Source organism: Panthera uncia (genome assembly GCF_023721935.1).
Source record: "Panthera uncia isolate 11264 chromosome A3 unlocalized genomic scaffold, Puncia_PCG_1.0 HiC_scaffold_11, whole genome shotgun sequence".
In the NCBI taxonomy this organism is placed as follows: Eukaryota; Metazoa; Chordata; class Mammalia; order Carnivora; family Felidae; genus Panthera; species Panthera uncia.
The window spans coordinates 72,695,372-72,716,411 of record NW_026057578.1 but is presented as its reverse complement, the minus strand read 5'-3'; the positions used below and the strand labels follow the sequence as shown (position 1 = coordinate 72,716,411).

General features: G+C 39.5%; 1 protein-coding gene across 1 annotated transcript in view; it reads left to right on the top strand.

The window, feature by feature from the left end:
* Nucleotides 1-593: 593 nt before the first annotated feature.
* EFEMP1 (EGF containing fibulin extracellular matrix protein 1) overlaps nucleotides 594-21,040 on the top strand; it is a 60,550-nt gene continuing 40,103 nt past the window's right edge. The window contains exons 1-4 of the mRNA XM_049651503.1: nucleotides 594-736; nucleotides 2,003-2,090; nucleotides 6,229-6,277; nucleotides 6,442-6,858. Coding sequence (XP_049507460.1) covers nucleotides 2,007-2,090; nucleotides 6,229-6,277; nucleotides 6,442-6,858 — 550 coding nt within the window. The 5' untranslated portion in view covers nucleotides 594-736; nucleotides 2,003-2,006. The remainder of the gene's footprint in view (nucleotides 737-2,002; nucleotides 2,091-6,228; nucleotides 6,278-6,441; nucleotides 6,859-21,040) is intronic.

Here is a 21,040-nt window from a genome sequence, read left to right as displayed (position 1 = left end):
AAAGCTGGCTACACAATTTTGTTAGTGTGTGTTATACCTGGCCCATTGCCAACCATGGCACATAGTAGGTCAACAATATTTGTGGAATGAATGGATTCTCTTTTTTTCTACATTTGAGGAAGCAGACCCTCCCCCACGCGCAAAAAAAAAAAAAAAAAAAAAAAAAAAAAAAAAAAGAGCATTTGAGAGAAAAGGCAAAAGAACCAGTTCAATGAATGGGTTAATTTACTGTCCTAGGAGTCACTTACTGGGGGGAAAAAAAAAAAGATTAAGCAGTTCCTCAGGACCCTCAGCAGCTCTCTGGGAGAGATGTTTCCCCTCTAAAGGGCACAAGATACTGTCCGGAAGGCTGGAGCATCACCAAGGCTGATTCAAACCCAAGACCTCACACGCCAAACGTGCCATCTTCGGCCTGGGGTTCCGGGGTGTCTGGGAACTGGGGTGGGGGCTGACAGGAGAGGGCAGGCGCGGACGCAGAGTGCACTAAGAGGAGGGGGCGCGGACCGAGAAGCGCAGCACGCTCTCCCGCCCGGCCTGCAGTGCTGGGCTTAGCTCTTGCACCTCCCTCCGCTCTCTCCTCCGCCCCCCTTCGCCCTCCCCCTTTCCCTCCCTTTCTCCTCCTCCTCCTCCTGCCGCCGCGGCCGCTGCCAGACCTCGCCAGTTCAGACCCACCGGGCTGCCCTCCCCTGCGCTCTCCCCCTGCTGCCCAGGCCCGGAGCGCAGCGCGGCCGCACAGGTAGGAGCCCCCGGTGCACCCGGTGCCCGCCGGGCAGCGCTAAGGGAAATAAGTGGGGTGACCTCAGCGGTGCAGGGGTACCCGAGAACTGTCCCAGACTGAGCAGGATCTCTCACGCAGAGAGGAAGGTGGAGGTGTGCGGTCTCGGAATGCGATCTGTCAGCATGTGCGAGTACCCGGGTGACATCTGTTTGGATGGGCAAGTGTGTGCGCGCCGACAATCAGCCGACTGGGCTTTGCCCATAAACGAGGTTTTGAAAGTTTCAGGGGGCTAATGTACGAGATTTAAGCCACACCTGGATTCCACAGGAGCTAGTTTGAAGCTGGAGCGCTGAGCAGCTCCTGGGTACTGCCGCATGTTGACTTTCTGTTGCGAGAGGGACCTCACCTCCCCGGGGGCAGGCCCGCTGCCCCGAAACTGGACCCGGCAGCGGTGCGGTTCCCCGGTTCTGGCCCGAGGCAGCCAGATTGTGATACCAAAGGACTGATAATGCGCAGAGAATCAGAAGCTTTGGGCTGCTTCTCCACAAACCTGGGGTTTTTACACAAAGCTGCAGGCAAAGAACTGGCGTGAAAATGCCACTTAGAGAGTTTGTGCTGGAGGATATAAGAAGGAACTCTGAAGGGCAGGTATTCTACTAGGGAAGGAGATTGCTCTTCGAGTTTTGTTTTGGTGTTTTGTTAAAAAAAAAAAAATAGTTTGAAGCCAAGGTAATTCATATTGATTCACAGGTATTTCAGCTGAGCTGTGCAAGGAACTTCCTTTACTAGCTGGAGGTGAGCACACAGGGAAAGCCTTAACGTTCAAGGAATCTGAGATTTGCTGCCCCACCTTTCTCTCTCTCTCTCTCTCTCTCTCTCTCTCTCTCTCACACACACACACACACACACACACACACAAATGCACCATCTCCTTTGAAATTAAGTACCCTCTCTTTTCTTTTCCACCCCCTTTCTGGAGCCTGTTGTGTAGGTACAGTATAAAATGCTTGCTGAATATCCTTTGTATATGTTAAGCGCAGCTGGATGGAGTAAAGTGAAATGTAATTCTGCAGCCGTTTTACAGTCTTTGGTGCCTCGTCTGGCCACGAAGGTTGAGGAGGGGGAGGGGGGATGAGAAAGTAGATTGGAAATTGGGTATGATGGAACCTAAACCTCTCCCTCCTGCCCTTCCTTACTTGATACTTCACAGCTAAACTTTTGTTATTCCGCCCCCCGCCCCTCCAGCAGATACTAAGCACCGGTTTGTCCTGTGTTTTCTTTGAGATTCATGATGTTGAAAGCCCTTTTCCTAACTATGCTGACTCTGGCTCTGGTCAAGTCACAGGACACCGAAGAAACCATCACGTACACGGTAAGGGGTGATGGAATTTGAGATAAGTGCGATTCAGCGGGATTCAGTGACACAAGAGAGACTTTATCCACTCCTGCCAGTGTATGTGGGCTGTAGGCTGTGGAGGGTAATAAATTAAACAACACTTTCGTATAGTTCACATTTTAAGATTTATTTAAATTGCCCGTGGTTCCTCCAAAAGTTCATTTAGATCACCAATTGAGATAGGGAGCAAAATGTAATGATTCTGCAAAACCAAAAAAGGAGAGAGACCCTTTTAAAAACAAAAACCTAAGTAAGGTACATGTTTCCAAAACATGCAATAAATTAATGGAGGTAAGGAATTGGAAAGCCTGGATCCCTATATACAGGCAGATAAAAACAAACATCACAAAGAAAGCATGTGCTTCATTTGGGTGTGTGACTTATGTTCTCATGTAAATGGCCTGTATTGAATTTATAAAGGCTATATATTCATTTATAGTATAAATAATAATTCATATAAATGCCCTTCAGGTAAACTTTATGTGCTACCAGGATGCAGCATTGGCTAAAGTGGTCTTAAAATGCATTGTGTGAAATTTGGTTTTGCATTTTCTAATTAATTACATCTGATTATTTCCAAGTAATATTTGATTAATTAGTGAATTGCATGGGTATAACCAATGTTTAATAAAATATTGAAAACATCATCAGACCCATCCCACCATCAGGAATGAATGTGGTGAGAACAGAGGGCAATACTTAACCTCACTTCTGGTGAGTTTCTGTGCACCTCTGTTTTGTGTTTTCTTTTTGTTTGCTTTTGTTTTGTGTTTTCTACTCTTTAACCTGTGTTGTGAGACAAGTGGTATTTGTCCTGGATCATAATATGAAAAACATATTTTTCTATTTTCTCCCAATTTAAAATTAAGTAATCCTACTCAAAAGAATGTGAAAAATTTTTGAAAATAAAACTCCTAAAAGTGAGCTAATGTCAATTACTGATAATAAGCATTATCTCACTTTTTGGTATCCTATTATCCCTAGAATGTTAGTATTCATCTGGAAAATGTTCCTTGTTGTTGTTCAAATCAACTATAAATCAAATAAGTTTTCACATAAATATTTTGTTAACTTAATGATAAATGTAGTTGCTTCCTCTGCTGAAGATAAATAAAGCTCAAGAAATGATTGTTTACCTTCAAATGAGAATGTTTTATTATTCAGGCTAAACTTACTGCCTTCTTAGGAAGCTAGAATGAAGTTAACTACACATTTTTTATATCCATCCAATAAAATATTTTATTGCTACAATTGCTTGTCTTATACCCCCTTCTCTTTGGTTAATCAGCTAAATCACATTCATCTTTAGCAGAGAAAGTTCCTTGTGGATTAAACACTATAATTTTAGACCACTAACTAGGGTTTATTATTATTATAGCAGATTTTCAAGATATGACATCCTTTTTGTTTTAAGATTGGGTCTATTCTCTCTTGAACTGTGTGTGCCTAATGATTCATGGTTAAAGAATAAGATGTAACTATTTTTTGAGTACCCCATTGTGGAGACACCATCTCCTTTCATTTTCATGGTGAAGTATGAGAGAAGTGGTATCATCTTCCTTTCACCAATAGGAGAACCGCAGACCAGAGAGAGTATCTAACTTGCTGAAGGCTACACAGCCAGCAAGTGGTGAAGCTAAACTCAGTCCAGGCTTGTTTAATAGTAGATCCATATTAAATGTACTGGAACTAAATACCTAAAACAATCTGCATGTCTTCTCTAGTTAGCATACAGATTATTCAAGTGAACTGTCATTGTGCCTGACTTGAAAGGTAGAAGATTGAGCCCATATCCACAAGACAACCTCATATCCCCCTTCCATTTTAAAGTTAAAGTCTATTCAGCCATTTACTCACCAAGTACCTGCCATGTGCATAAGCAATTCTTACCACTAGCAAAAGAATTTAAGTTTTTTTGTTTATTAAGAAAATTCAGATCTTCATCTTAGAGAATTTACCCTGGGAAAATATTGTTGAAAACTATAAAGTTCCTGAGCAAGTACAAATATTATCATTATATAGACTATACAAGTTGCTAAAGAAATAGAAAATCAAGGAAGCAATTAATGTCAGTACCGGCATATTGGAAGAGGTTGAGCTCCGTGCTGAACCTTAAAGGAAGTAATGACTTCAGCTTAATCTAGAAAGGCTGAAGTGGCCCCTGAATCAGCGAAAGTGACATAATTAAAATCTAGACGTAAGAACAACCAAGACAAGTTGAGGAGATGTCAAGGTTAGATGGGCTGGAGCTGGGTAGTGGAGGGAACCTGCAGATGGCAGTAGTTAGAGTTGAGAGGTCTGCAAACCAGTGTGAGCTCTTAAATGCAGGAGTAACATAACCAAGACAGCAAGAAAGGCTGTCATGGAAGCTGTCTGTGTGTGGCACACAGAGTTATGGAGACCTGCCAAGAGCGTTGCCTACTCATGAAGCCAAGAAGGCTTTCACCAACGTGGTAGATCTAGAAATGGACACAAGGTTGGCAGAGCTTGCAGGAGAATAGTTGGAAAAGTCAGTGTGGATATTAAGGTTGTAATCCTGGGTCCTAAGAAAGGTGGCAGTGCCTTGGACAGGTTGGGGAAACTAAAAAGAATTAGCTTAGAAGATAAAACGAGTTTAACTTTCACCCTGTGAAGTTTCAGATATCATTAAAATATTTAAACTGAGCTGTCTCCGTTCAGCAATTTACTTGCCAAGCATCTGTTCTGTGCCTGAGCAACTCTCAGCTCTATTAAAAGAATTCAAGTTTATTTGTTTGTTCACTGTACTTTTGCTCAATCTTCCCTGAAGCATCTCCCTCAAATCTGCATCTGGTCAAATGTTTTCCTGAGCTTAAAAATTGTGGAGAGAAAAAAAAAATAATTAAAAAAATTCTTCAGGGGCCTCTTATCACTTACAGCAGTGTTTCTCAGGAAGTAGCCTGTAGGCAACCTGTGACAGGGTCACCTGGGATGCTTGTTAGGAATTCAGATTCCAAGCCCCCTACCCAGACCTACAGAATCAGATCTTTTGACTCTGCATCTTAACAAGCACCCTGGGTGACTCTTAAGCTTGATCATAAAGCTTGAGTTTCATTGACATTCAAGATAGAATTCAGTTCTTGCCTACCCCTCTAACCTCATCCTCCCTCCACCCAGACTACTCCCAGTTCCTCTTTAACAATGTCACACCTTTGCTCACATGGTCCCTCATCCCTAGAATTCCCTCATTTTGCCTGGGAAGAGCATATAAGGCCCAATTCACTTGTGGCCTCCCCCATAAAACTTCTCTGCCACCCTGTCATGCCCACACGCTACCCTGTATAGCATTCATCACTTCTTCCACATACATGCTTGTGTCACGGCACCTGACATCTTGCTCCAACTTGTCTACCTGTCTGTCTCTTCTGATCTGTGAGCTGCTTGAGAACAAGCACAAGGTCTTCATGACCTCTGCATCCTGAAGTACTAGAATGGTGGCTGGTACCATGGTAGGAGAAGGTACTCAGTAGATGGTTTGTTCAGTGATTGAACTACAGAGGACCTGTAGCAATTGAAGCTAGGAGACAGGTCAAGGTGTGAGTGCAAGACTTGGGACTCAGTTGAACAGGAATAAGGAAAGTCAGCTGCTAGAATGCTCTAAGACAATAGAGAGAGGAGGGGAAGTGTCAAGTGAAGGAAAAAAAGAACTTGGTTGAATCTATCTTTCTTTCTTTTGGTAAAATTTATAATGTGGAAGGAGGGCAAATAAAGCAAAAAGAGCATTCAGGGAGATTAGAGAAGATGAGTATCCTGACAAAGAAAAGAATTCCAACGTGGTGATGGGCAATTGTTCTAAATACAACAGAAGTTGTGAGGCAGCTGGTGATTGAGAAGGGACCTCCTAAAGTGATCCAATGCACAGATATGTCTGAAAGAAAGAAAGAAAGAAAGAAAGAAAGAAAGAAAGAAAGAAAGAAAAAGAAAAAAAAAGAAAGAAAGAAAATCTAGAGAATGTTAAACTACCCATCGCATCATCTATCTAGGACTCTAGAGCAAGGATTGTTGCCATAAGAATGAAGCTTTTAGAGTGACTTCTTAGGAAGTTGGATACACAAATTAACTGTCTCCTGGCCCCATCTTTGATGTTTCTTCACAGCAATGCACAGATGGATATGAGTGGGATCCTGTAAGACAGCAGTGCAAAGGTGAGCCAACTTCAAAGACTTCCCATCTGAACATAGCTTTCTGTCTCCATCTCATGTCACTCTTCCTGTCCTGTTTATATTCTACCAAAAAGGCATGAGTATATATTTACATGTTCAGATTTCCCTCTGAGAAGATTCCTGATTTCTTTTATTGCTGACCACAGATATTGATGAATGTGACATTGTCCCAGACGCTTGCAAAGGTGGAATGAAATGTGTCAACCACTACGGAGGATACCTCTGCCTTCCTAAAACAGCCCAGATTATTGTCAATAATGAACAGCCTCAGCAAGAAACACCGGCGGCAGCGGAAGGTGTGGGTGCCACTGCAAATGCTGCCGCCACATCAGGTGCAGGCGCTGGGGGCATGGCAGCCAGTGGCATGGCAGCCAGTGCAGTGATGCCTGGGGGCGGCTTCGTTGCCAGTGCTGCTGCTGTTGCAGGCCCTGAAGTACAGACTGGCCGAAATAACTTTGTCATCCGACGGAACCCAGCTGACCCTCAGCGCATCCCAGCCAACCCTTCTCACCGGATCCAGTGCGCAACGGGCTATGAGCAGAGTGAGCATAACGTGTGTCAAGGTAAGCATGACTGATTATGCTAAGGAGAAAGTTCTTGTCCAGGTGCACCTCGTGGTGAGCACAATAACAGCTCACATTTGCTGAGAGCTTCCCACATGCCAATAATCATTGCAATAATGAATCATTATGAATAATTAGTCATCGTTAATAATAACAATTAATCATTGTAATAATCCTAAAAGGTGGTTGCTGCCTATATGGTCATCATTTTACAAAGGAGGAAACTGTGGCTCAGAGAGGTCATCAGGGCTTCTAAACCTTAGCTACACATATTTAGAGTCTCTTGGGAGCTTTTAGAACTTCTCTATATCCAAGCCACACCCCAGCCCAATTAAATAACAGTCTCTGGGGGTGGGTTCCAGGCATCAGTATTTTTTAAAGCTCCCCACGTGGTTCCAGTGTGTAGCCAAGTTTGAGAACCAGAAGTCACACAGGTGGTGAGAGCAGAGCTAGCCTGAAAACCCCGGCAGTGGGGCCAGAGTCACAGCTGTCAGCAGGAGCAGTCAGGTTATTCATTCGGAATTTGAAATTGTGCCTGTCAAGCTACTCCATAAATGTCCTTTGGGTTCTCAAGATTTCATTTCACTTGCCACTAACTTATTTTCCTCACTGAGGGATAAAGAGATGGGACTTCTGTTTCTTGTTACCTTTGAGGGAATCTCCCCCACTCACATTTATGTCTTTTTAAGTTGTCATGGGAGTACATTTCACTTATATCACTTGCACCATAGCACCACCTACTTGGGTTTTTCTGTTTATTTTCACAAAGAGTACACACCACTGTGCATTATTCTAGAAACAGCTGTAGACTCATGCTAGCAAAATGATAAGAATCTTGGGCTTTGAAGATGTGTAGGATATTAGCTAACTGGACTGTGCTAAGAGATTTGTTCCCCTTTTCCTTCTTAGCAGACCCTTTCAGATCTGCCTGGTGTGGAGACTGTTACTGAGATGGGCCATAGGAGCCCAGACTCCTTTTTCACTGCCAGGGGCTGAGACAGTAGACCCCATATTACACCACAAGTGCCTGGTACACACTGGCCAATGGAAAGGGCCCAGGAGTTCTTACCTTCTACCTGCTCATGAGTGAGGAAGAGAGCACCTTCCTCCCTCAGCACTGAGGGGCTCAATTGGGATCACCTACACGCTACATTAAGTGAAAGAAGCATCTTCTGGTTCCCTGAGGTGCTGCCTTTTCTTCATTAGTGTTGAGTTTTATCTTCTGTAGGAGATAGATTTCAAATGGCTTATAAATGAAGTAAGGACACCTATCACGCTCTGACTTTTATTGTTTTATATTTTGTGTTCAAATTTTTAAGTACCCCACATCAAGAGCTAACCCGTGCTGTGATGGTGTCACTTTTCAGAGGGCGCATCATATTAGCATCTGTTTCGTGTTACTGTCATGAGTCAGAATTCCAATATTGATGATGAATGCTTCAGCATCTGCTTGATATTCTGATATTTAATTTAAGGATTATGTCAAGGAGATACCCTCACGAGGTTACTTTACGTATACGTATTTGAGTGAATATTGGTGAAAGGTGTCTTGAGCTTATTGAAGATACCAACTTTTTAACTGTGTTATTTAAATATATAGTTGAACTGGAAGGGTTGGTAGAATTTTTCCTGAAACTGAAAAGCCATGCTGAAATTTTTTAAGCATTGACTTTTATGTACTGAATTATTTTTCATGCTTCAGATGTATATTTTAAATGGTACTTAGGAGAAAAAAAACACAAATGAATAGGTCATTTCCCAAAGTAGCTTATAGTCTATCATTGATGATTATGGTTGACTTCAAGAACAAAGCCTAGAACCAAGTGAAGAAGTTCTAGGATAAAGCATATTCAAGACTTAGAATATGTACTGGTTACAGTAGAAGCTGTATAATAAAGTGTGAATAATAAAAATTAAATCCTATTTACTTTTTCTGAAAAAGATTTAGACTACCTTACAAAGTTATTTTTCACATATTACAACATTTGTAACTCTTACTTCTATGAGAATTTTTTTCTTTACATATAAGCTAAAATGATTAAATGCCGTGCTTATAATAGATGCTAAAAACATACACTTACTGTGTGCACACAGAGTATTCCCAGCCCAACTGTTCTGCATAATTCAACCAATTTCTAAAACTTGGGATTGGGGTCTGTATCATTGAAAGCAGGGTTAAAAGTTTTTTGGATGACTTAAGGCTTAAGTTGGATTTCTTCCCACCTCACAATTTTGCAAAGTGCCCATAAATGTGGATTTACTTAATTGTTGATAAAAGGGGGTTATTTCATATGATAACAACAGGATAATCTGTCTGGGGAATCTGACTAACATAAGTCGAGTCACACTTGTGCCCGTTTATTATTGAGCTAACCAAACATGCAGTCCAGCTTCTTCTAATTGCCTGCAGATGTATGACATTCCCAGTCCAGGCCAGCAGCACAAAATAATGTTTTATAACCAATGTGAAAGTACGGGGACCTCCGCTTAAAACAATAATGTGCTCCAAGGACCTATATTTCTGACATCATTGTGGAGTTTGAAGAGCCTTCTGTTTTAATAAAGACCTCCACTCCCTTTTAAATATTTCGTACTATGCCCAGTAATCCAAACACATTTACCATGGTTGCTGGATCGGAATAAATGAATGCCTGCAGATGAGTCATATTTGTATTAAAATTATTTCTTTTTTCCACATATATTTTTCAACAGGTACAGTTTATCATTACATAACCTAAAGCTAAGGACATTTTTTATTTAATGGCTGAAATGTGTACTGTGCTTTGGTGTTAAATTCAACTGTACCTTTGAACATACTATTACTAGCCACAGATGGCACCCAATAATTTAAATACCAGTAGGTATTTTTAAGTGTGTTCTGCTTTATAAATATATTTTTATTTTTATATTTTTAATGTTTTATTAAACATTAAAAGAGAGAGAGTGAGATAGACAGAGCATGAGTGGGGGAGGGGCAGAGAGAGAAGGAGATACAGAATCTGAAGCAGACTCCAGGCTCTGAGCTGTCAGCACAGAGCCCGATGTGGGGCTTGAACCCACGAACTGTGAGATCATGACCTGAGTTGAAGTCAGATGCTTAACTGACTGAGCCACCCAGGCACCCCTATATCTTTAAACAACTGTCTATGTTTTAACATTCAGTGAAAACATGACTTATTATTTTTTTTTACTCCTTTTCATGTATTTGTCCAGAACTTTTCAATTTAGTGCAAAAGCAAAGGGGTTAAAAGAGTAACATAACATGCAAATATCAATTCACACAGAGCAAGTTTTTTCAAACAAGTTTTGCTAACCATGGGTGATGCTGAAAGAGCAGTTTGCCCTGAGAATTTCAAATGAGCAGCACCATCCTTGGCAGTCATAAAACTACATGAATATCATTTTATTGCCACATACTTGGAGTCATATATAAATAAAGTTTTAGAAATTATTTCTCTATGAGCTGTCACCTACCTATAAGACAACAGATATTCATCTATTCCAAAAGGAAGTTAAATGAATGGGAAATATATTATAACCCATCAATGTGTCACTTTGTTTCTACAACTTCATTGCATAGTCTCTGTGTAATCTTCCTCAAAGGCAATGGCTTTGGAAATCACTAGTTTGAGTTAAGAAAGGATTTTTAAATTTTTTTTTAACATTTATTTATTTTTGAGAAACAGAGCATGAGCACGGGAGGGGCAGAGAGAGAGGGAGACAGAATCTGAAGCAGGCTCCAGGCTCTGAGCTGTCAGCACAGAACCCGATGTAGGACTCGAACCCACAAACCATGAGATCATGACCTGAGCCAAAGTCAGACGCTCAACCTACTGAGCCACTCAGGAGCCCCAGATTTTTTTTTAAATCATATACAACTTTCTAAAAGCCTCATTCTTCTAGGAAAAAAAAAGTCTTTTGGGAACTGGCAAGTAAGAGAAAGCATCGATTGCCCAATTTGAAGGAATTTGTTTACTCAATTGAACTTTCAAAAAATTAAACATAGGGCATTTTGTTTAGCTGGTAATTATGCCATTACTAAAATCAGTCAGGATTTACAGGTATCATTACTAACTTGCTAAAGAAACTGAAACATCAAAAAATGAACTTGATACAAGGGCTTAATAAAGCTGATTATGGAGCCAAATCCAGGATGCAGCACCTAGCTTGTATTACATAAGGTATAACTGAGAGGTGAAAATACAACCTAGGGTTTCCAAATGTCCCTGTTTACCCAAGACTATCTTGGTTTGACTACTGAAAGCCCCACAACCCAGCAAATGCCTCAGTCCTGAGCAAATGGCATGGTTGATCACCCTAGCACATCCTCAACAACCAAATCTCTTGCACCTCACTGCCAAGAGTAAGGAAACCCTAATGTTAGAGCCATTTTTTCAGGTTAAGGCATTGTTTGTCCAGTGAAATTGTTTTTTCTATTTGTTTTGAACTTTCAAAAAACAAACTTCACTGATTTTTAAGTACCTGGACAGAGTCTTTCTTTACAGTTGACAGGCTCCTACTTGCCAGTTTGTCAGTGAGCTGTTTTCCACATTGTTCTAGACTTTGCATGTGTGGAATACCTAGTCATTAGCACCTACATACTTAGATACATGTTATACCTTGGTGGCTCATCTTTCCACATTTCTACTGGGGAAAAACGTACCACACAGCCAAATTAAATACCATGCTTCAACTATAAAGTTTTGTTTGTCAAAATATTTTTTCTATTTTTAGCTGTATTTTAAATGATTCAATTTGATTTTTATCACTATTGTCTGTGATGCAGGAGCAACTAAAACACTAAAAAGAAAAAAAACTGTATTTTTTAAAAGCTTTTAAGAACAGAAAAAAATATGCTCAGGGTTTAAGAAGCTCTACGCTCTTGGGGATCACCTATTATCTTTTGCACATTTCTTCGTAAACATAAGGATAACTAAAATACTATTTTGAAAAGGAAAGAAGTTATTATCTATACATCTACTTTAAAAAAAGAGAAACTTGAGCTAACATGTACAGATTCTCAGATGCTAGGAACATCTTTCCTTGACTTCTTTCATTTGAAATTTAAATGATCGCATATCCAAAGGTGGATTTAGAAATTATAGTGTAATCAACTGTCTTAGCATACCTGACATTGTCATTACCAAAGAGCTTTCAAACACTACCTTTTTTTTTTTTTTTTTTTTTTTTGATCCTCACTAATGTCATTAGGGTTTCTCATTGCTTTGGTTAGTTTTGTGAGGAAATGTCTAATTTTTGTTATGTATAATTATACAGCCCAGTGAAGGACTTTGATCACAGAAAATAGATATTTTGCTAAAGGAAGACTATAATTGAGTAAATTATGATATTAACAGAAACGAATACTTCAAGCAGAAAATAAAATGGGTATTTAGTCTGCTTACTGCTTTTCATTGCTTTTAGTTGTTAATTGCCTTTGAGTACCTAAAAATTCTCTAAAGCCAGGCCGCCTGGGTGGCTCAGTCGGTTAAGTGTCCGACAGCTCAGGTCATGATCTCACACTCCGTGAGTTCAAGCCCCACGTCGGGCTCTGTGCTGACAGCTCAGAGCCTGGAGCCTGCTTCAGATTCTGTGTCTCCCTCTCTCTGCCCCTCCCCTGCTCATACTCTGTCTCTCTCTGTCTCAAAAGTAAAAATAAAAACATTTAAAAAAATAAAAATTCTCTAAAGCCATATAAATGGATAGGAGTTGCTTTTATGGTGATACCTTAATTACATTTTAAATAAGCTGGTGCTGTGTGGATGGAAGTAATTGATTTTCTCCTGAAAAATCTAGTACAGTTTCATAATTTTGCTTCTCCAAATACCATAACCACTGACTGTTCAGTTAACTTAAGACTATTTCTAGGGGCACCTTGGTGGCTCAATTGGTTAAGCGTCTGACTCTTGATCGTGGCTCAGGTCATGATCTCACAGTTCATGGGATCAAGCCCCATGTGGAGCTCTGTGATGACAGCACGGAGACTGCTTGGGATTCTCTCCCTCCCTCTCTGTCTCTGCCCCTCCCCTAATAAATGCATATTAGAAATTGGACTTATTTCTAATATACATTTGTGAACAGTGTATATATGTATATGATTCATGCACACTCAAAAAGTGTCCTTAAAATTGGTTCATAAAAATTGTATGGCAGCTATTAGGTAAAGGGATGAAAGAAGTCAGTATGATCACACTTCTGCAGCAAAAGACTATGCTATGTAACTACCTAACTCTACGATTTCCACAGTGTGGTCCCTAGACCAGAAGCATTAAGCATCATCCAATAATTTATTAGAAATGCTCATTCCTGGGCCCCGTCAGACCTACTGGATCTGGGGATGGGGCTCGGCAACCTGTGTTTTAACAATCTCATGATTTTGGTGTGTGTTCAAGTTTGAGAACCAATACCCTAACTTAATCTTAACATCAGGAAATTGCATTCAGCTCTAAAAATCAGCGGGCAGGGTCATAATACTTCACATGGAAAATGTGCAGTAGAAAAGAGAAACCATCAAAAATATATATTCTATTTCTAGGATATTATAATAATTCTCTTTTACTTCTCTTACCTTTATTACTGTCATCACCAGTACTCTAATTCCTAAACATGAGAGGTCATGAGTCTCATTAGTAGGGCATGAGAAAGGGAAAGGAGGCATCTAAAGAAGAGACCTTGCATCTCTCTATAAAACCTGCAAATGTGAAATACTCTAATGGTCCTTAAATTGTCAGTAGGACCAGTAGGACCTTAAATTGTCAGCAGAAGCTCTAAGTTCTGCTTTGGCTGTGGTAATAATTGGTGCTAAGAGATACTCATACCTCCTGTAGGCATAACCCTTATGTTCATGACACAAACTGGCAAGATGAGGCAAGATGATGGCAACTGAACTCTTTGGAAGTTCAGTTCATGCAGAGTCACAAAAGAGGAGGTTGACTCTGACTTTGGCTTTAAAAGAATCTTTCATTTCACCAAAGTGATAGGAGATCCTTCCAATAACAGAGGCCCAGCTGACATCTCATTCTATGTAGATTCTGTGTCTATCACCAGATAATAGAAGAATATTCACATAGTGTCTCTGTTCAATTCAAACTTGATCAAAGATTTACTTCTCATCAAAGATGAGATTCTTGTTAAAACTAGTTAACACTTAATCTGTGGAATGAATTTCCCTCTCCCCATAGCAGCAAAAAGAAGCAGATTAGAGTAGAATTGCAAGCTTCGGTAACTTCAGGAATGTGCACTGGTACTGGCTCATTCTTTCTTTCTCCAGCAGAAAGTCTCAAATTGTATTCTCTGAAATCAACAAGTTGCCCCATTTGTAAGGATTGCCTTTGCACTTGCTGAATTACTGGCACAATTCTATTCTTTGAAACCAACGAGTAAACAAAATTTGTCCCAAATGTGTTTGATTTTGCACGAATGTACAAATAAGTAATTCACGCCACATCTGAAATGCATTAGCATGCTTCTTTTTCCAGGAGGTAACTGCAAATTGCACACTCAAAAACAAAACTGATCAAGAAAACTGCATTCAAATACTGGCAGAAAACTACAGCTGTCATTGCAAGCATTTAGCCACAATTTCAGTCTTGTAGCTTGAACCTAAATGATTTGTAAACATTTAATAAAGATGAAGTGAAGAAATGACATGAAAAGAAGGCTGAGTAGCAAGATACTGGCAGCAGCATGGATAGCTTATTGTGTCAATGACCACAGATTCAAAGGAGGGAGAGACAGTGAATCAATGTTATGTAAATGTGTACTAAATAGACTAAAAAACTTGAGACTTGGGCAAAATCAATTTCTAAAACTTGAACTACTTTTCAAATAATTGTGCACCTGTACTAGTCAAGGGTAACCAGGCAATACCACAAGTGAAATTGATCAAACAGAACATAAACCCATTCAGTTCATGTTCAGTAAATTCAATCAAGTTTGAGAACCACTTTCTGTTGCGAGGCACTTTGACAGACTCGGAGTGGATGGAATGAGTAGTAATTGTCCTTGGGGAACTTGGCATCATCAACCCCTCAGTTACCAAAAAGTAACAAAAGAGGGGCACCTGGGTGGTTCAGTCAGTTAAGCGTCCGACTTCAACGTAGGTCATGATCTCATGGTTTGTGAGTTCAAGCCCTGCGTCCAGCTCTGTGCTGACAACTTAGAGCCTGGAGCCTGCTTCTGATCCAGTGTCTCCCTCTCTCTCTGTCTTTCCCCTGCTTGCACTCTGTGTCTCTCTCAAAAATAAACATTAAAAATGTTTTTCAAGAAATTAAAATAAAAAAGCAATAAAAGAAACCAACAACAGCCCAGCAAAGTAACACATGGGACATCACAAGAAGTGCATAACAAACTGCCACAAGCAGAAGTAAAACTAGTGTGTGCTTTAGGCATCCTTCCAAGTTACTAAAATCCATATTTGGACATAAAAAGAAAACGTGTCCCCAGAAATGTGGTCAAGAACAAAAGTCTGGTTTCTCCCTCAAATGGACCATTTAGAAAAGAATGATGAGGGGAAGTTGAGAGGTATAAAGTGGAAATTAAAATCCAAACAGTAGAGGAAGTAACCATCATGTAGTCAAGCGGAACTGGTAAGAATCAGCATTGTGTCCATGTTCCTTCTACCTTAGAATGGTTTCCCAGGGGAGTCCTCCAGAAACACAGTGCTGCAGATGGGAACGTTAATGAGGAAAGGGGTGGGAGGTGGAGGGGAGGAAAACCCAATCAGAAAATACTCATGATACTGAGCCACTGCACAGCGAACATCTGTGACTGCTTCCATCCTCAGCAACTCTCCCCAACAAAATACTAGTAGGTTCCTCCAGCTCTGCCTAAATATCATCCCGAACTATGTCCTGTTTTACTTATTTTGAATAGACACTAAGCAAATGCTTTGTGTGTGTTTGTGTGTGTGTGTGTGTGTGTGCGCGCGCGCGTGTGTGTGTGTGTGTTTAATTGAATAAGTTAATGGTTTCTAACCATCAGGGAGCTCAGGCTTATGGTTTGCTCTGAGTTCTAAAACCATCCTTGTAAATGAACTATTAAGTACCATATGTATATGAGGTATATTTCCCAACTATGTATTTTATCAAATTTCTCATTAGTAATGGAGGGCGTAGATATCTTGTTCCCATTTTAAGCTTAAGCCACTTGAAAGGAGCTATAAAGTCTATTCTTTATATCCTGGATTGTCAGGTTTTCAATAAACATTGGTGAATAAGCAGGTTTCTATTATTCCTAGAGCAAGACTAGTAATTGGATATACCAAAAAAAAAAAATTTGTTTTTTGCTTTCTGACAAGTCATTTAACTAGTGAATGCATCTTTGTATCAAATGTATAATTCCTCAGAAATCTAATGGTGAATAATGAAAATACAGTTGTTTGGGGGAAATATTATTTGTAATATTTGAAGTGATATAATCATAAGGCTAGAAAATAGGTAAACTCTCTGATACTGTGAACAAACTCAAGGCACTTGATAAAGCTCTCTAAAACAAGGGTAAGAAAAAAGGATCAGAGAAATCCATCTTGGTTGTTTTCCTCAACTGCCAGCCAGAAATCCTTTTTTTGTTTTTTAATGTTTTTTTTTTTTTGAGAGAGAGAGCGAGAGAGAGCACGAGTGTAGAGAGGAGCAGAGAGAGAGGGAGACACAGAGAATCTGAAGCAGGCTCCAGGCTCTGAGTTGTCAGCACAGAGCCTGATGTAGGGCTTGAACCCACTAACTGCAAGATCAATACCTGAGCTGAAGTCAGATGCTTAAACGACTGAGCCACCCAGGCGCCCCAGAAATTATCTTTTTTTAAGTCAATTTTGTTCAAATGCTGAAGGGTAGAATCCAGGAAAGTCACTTAGTTGGGTATAGGTGACTTAAAGACGTGTAGTTCTGAGCTGGCCCCAAGGTAGGAAGAGCTGATTTGCTTAAGAGGTGAGAAGAAAAGCCATGGATCCCAAGGACCCAGGAAGAAAGAACCCAGTTTATGGAGAGCCTCTTGGGAACTTATGACTAGCTTATACTTGAACTGTAGATGAAATAAGAGTGTGAACCAGAGACATGCATAAAAGCAGAGTGTATGGCTTCTATATATTTCCAGGTAAAACAAGAATCATGATGGGATACATGATAATCAAATAAGCCTTGCACCCTAAACAGCTAGGTGTGCTGCAAGGAATCTAATCTTACTCCCTTGAGTAGAGGTGTAGAACATGATCGAGAATGAGAAACAACTCAAGGGGCTGTATTCTGTGTCCTCACTGGAGACCAGGTCTATCACGATCTGGATTCAAAGATTTTTTGTTCAGTGCTGATTAGTTAATTTCACTTGTGAAATATTTTGCAGCAAAGCTCTCTTGTCATACATATATTCACAAATGAGTATGCCTTTAAATTGTGGTTGAATTTTTTACTATTTAGTAAAAAACTTAAATATCTCAGTATTTTTAATTTACCAAAATTATGAAGAGAAGTATGTCTGTTTCTCAGAGTATGCTGTTGAACCTTCGAACTATTGTTGAAGAGTCTTCTTAGAGAATTAGTTCAACTCCAGTTATTCTCCTAAAATATAGGAGCAATTTAGGTATCTGGCATCATTTAACTTTACTAAGTCCACCAATGAATTTTTTTCTAGTCACTGCTTTTTCATAATTTGAATGCTGAAGAGAGATTTTTGTATAAGACAGTTTTCTCTACTTAGCCATGTTCTTTCCTGAGCAGTTTGTGATATCAGAAGATACCTCATCCTTAAAAAGAAGGACATTCTAGAAGACATTGTTAAAAGACACCCTAGGAATCTGCCTATGCAGGCCCAGTGCCCCCTTTCTTGCCTAGATTGCATTTATTCCAGCTCACACACATATATGCACACACACACACCAAATTCACAGCCATTTATGGGCACATGCACAGACATATATGATGTACCATCATTTTGGTAGGAAATTTCATATCAAAATTAAGCTGATCAAAGCTGATAAAGCTTCTAAAATGATTCATTTACTCGCTCATTATTTCCATAAAATCAGCCCTGGAAACTGCTTTCTAAATTCATGTGTTTACCTACCACAGGAAAACAGGGCACCTTGGACAGCTACTGATTTATTTAATCAACAAGTAATTACGTTAGATGGAGTAGAGTCAGGGTCAACAAAATAGAAGTGAAAGCACTACGGTGTAGCCTCAAAGGCCCTGCTCTCTTACACTTCTGAAGCGCCCTGGTCATCCTGCACGTTTCTTTACTAAACTTTCTCACAGATTTACTGGGATTCCATCCTGACCCGCCTTTGCCTTCTACGATGGGCAACTGAATTTTTAACAAAATAAACTTTTTATGTAGACCATCATAGAATGGATTAAAAAATCACTTATCTGGGCCTGACACTGAATCCCCAAGCCCTTTTATTCTTCAGACTTTGGCAAATTATATGGTCAGGAGGTAGCCTGGAATAAAACTCCACTCAACAAGCAAACCAGAAAATTCCAGTAATTCATGATTAAGTAAACTTCCCAGTAAAAGCTGTGGGCCCTTTTTGTAAAAATAGTTCATGACCTGGCGTATCAGAAGAACCCTAATCCAGGGAGGTAGCCAGAGAGGGGAAAAATCCTCCCACACAATCTGGTAAAGATGCAGGGCTTTGTTCTGAACTTCAATTGCATGACCTCCCTTCTTTAGTGATTGAAAAAATAAATAAATAAATAAATAAATAGTTAATAATAAAAAAAAAAGAAGCTAAATGAAAGACGGAAACTTAATCATTGTGCGATTTACACGGCTAATGACAGTTCTGAAATAGCAGGAAAGATTATTTGGCAACTACCTCATTCAATAAAAAAAGTTAAATAACAAAACCATTGTAAATTAGAGTTCAACTCTAAGTAAACTAAAAAATCTTCTCATTGATTTTTCAATTTAAGCAGAAAAATGGATTGTGTAACCATACCAGAGCCATAGTTTCCAATAAACCAAGCTGTCACAGATGGTTAATACCCCAAATAGACCATCAGAATATTGCTCTATTAGAAGATCTTGACCTATTTAGTTGTCATTGTAAAAACCTGGCCACAAACAATATTAGGGTTCTAATAGAAAGTTTTAAAGAATTACTGGAAAATCTGGTTATATCAGGAGTAGGCAGAACTACACATTACCAAAAGTGTGAATCTATTACAAAGTGCTTTTACCTGTATTTTTCTTTGAAAAAATACACTTTCTGGTCTAATATTAAATAGGGAACAGTTTATAGAGACACGAGAAAATAAGGAAGACCTCTAAAAGGAAGAGTACATGAATTATTTGATTAAGTATGAGTAGTGTTTTGAATTTTCTCAAGCTTAAAAAATCAAATAAAGGTCCTGTTAAGTGGGTAAAACTACCTGCTAGCAAAGGGCCTGCCTGTTACTCAGTGTAGATCTCAGGTTAGAAAAAGAAGAATCCGTGTAGATTCAAGTTCAGACCACATCTTTGCACTTGATTTGGAGAGCTACATTTACAAATTATTCTAACAGATGACACATCACTGTTATGTAAATTCTACTACCCAGCAGGAAAAAAAAACACCACTTTCCCTTCAAGAAGAAATAATTTCTTTTCTTTGTTACAGTTAGAGGAACCTCTTATCCACAAAGTTCACAACTGAGTAAATCAGTTGCCAATAATTCATGACTGAAGTATTGCTTTCTCTTTGATTGATTTCAAATGTATATACCAAATATTATTGGGATGAAATGGCGATACCTGTTATAGGACTTCTCTGGCTCCTCTGCTAAGTGACTCAACTAACAATGACACTCTCCCCCAACACCACCTACCATCACCACTTATCAGTATGAAAATCACTCATCTAGGAAAAAAGCAAAACCTGCAATGAACACCTGTTCAGGTAGAGGCCAGGACCATAGTCACACATTGGTGGAGAGAAAAAGCAAGATAGAGCAAACAGGTGAGTCATATCCTTCTCTTCCAGGAGTCTCCTCTTACCCTGGATGACAGAAGAAACTGTAAGAAGACTGGGGGGCAGGGAAAAAAAAAATAAGAGAGATGTAGAATGGAACATCTACATCTGGAAGAGAGATGTAGAGAGAGAAAAAGGGAGAAAGGAGAGCAAGATAGGAACATTAAGGACAATGAGCAAGTGTAGACTATACTAATCAAAAATAGGTTCTACTGAAGTATCTCATAAAATAGTATTACAGTTACCAACTTCCCACTTATGTTCATACATATAAATGCATATTTTCCTCAAAGAAGAAACTGATGAAGGAAAAAAGGAAAGATGGCCCTGAATAAATCAGGTTTACTGTTTTTTTGTTTTTTTATAAAATTGGCTAGGGGAGTTTTAAATTTGGAATTCAATTGTCTAATGTTTTTTGAGAATCTTCTATATGCTATGTGTGATAGACCAGTGCTTCTCAAATTGTAATGAAATATGAATTACCTGGGGATCCTATTAAAATGAAGATACTGATTCAGTAGGTCTAGGATGAGACCTGAGATCTCACATTTCTACAAAGTCCCCAGATTTTGTTGATATATATAACAGAGCGTGTCTTCCAGTAGTTGACAATTTGTGCTCCACCAGGAAGCAGATATATCTAGTGATTCTTCATCCTCTACTTGCTGCCTTTGGCAAAATGTGGTATAATGTGGATAATTTGCATGTGGTGAGTTGTTTTTTGTTTTGAGAAAGATATTTTTCTCCTCTGGTTAGTACTCAGTTTCTCCAATGCAAATTCCGTTGTAACAGCTACAGCTGTAATACATAGATATTTTCTTTGCTTACTAATTAATAGAATTTTCTCCTGCAGTAGAATGTTTTTATGCTTGAATGCTCAGGAGGATCCCAGAAAGTAGTCTTTGGCAGCCAAGAGTGGCAGAAATCCCATGAAACTCAGCAAAAGACAAAGGTTCCCATCTGGGTTTTCCCCTAAGTGACTCAGACTGTGTTAAACCAGTTAACCTCTCTGGGCCTCAGTTTTCTCAGATGTTAAAGTTAAAAGAGTTGTCCTTTCCAGCTCTTATTGAAAATAATTTTTAAAAATGAGAGAAAGTAAGAGAGAGGTAAAGAGAATGCACTTTGTCTAGGTTATAAGCTTTACAAGGGTGGTAGCTATATGGCTCTTGATTGATACATGCCTGGTATGTAAAGTGGTTCTATTGATAGGAGTTCTTCTTTGCCTTTCAGATGGTATTT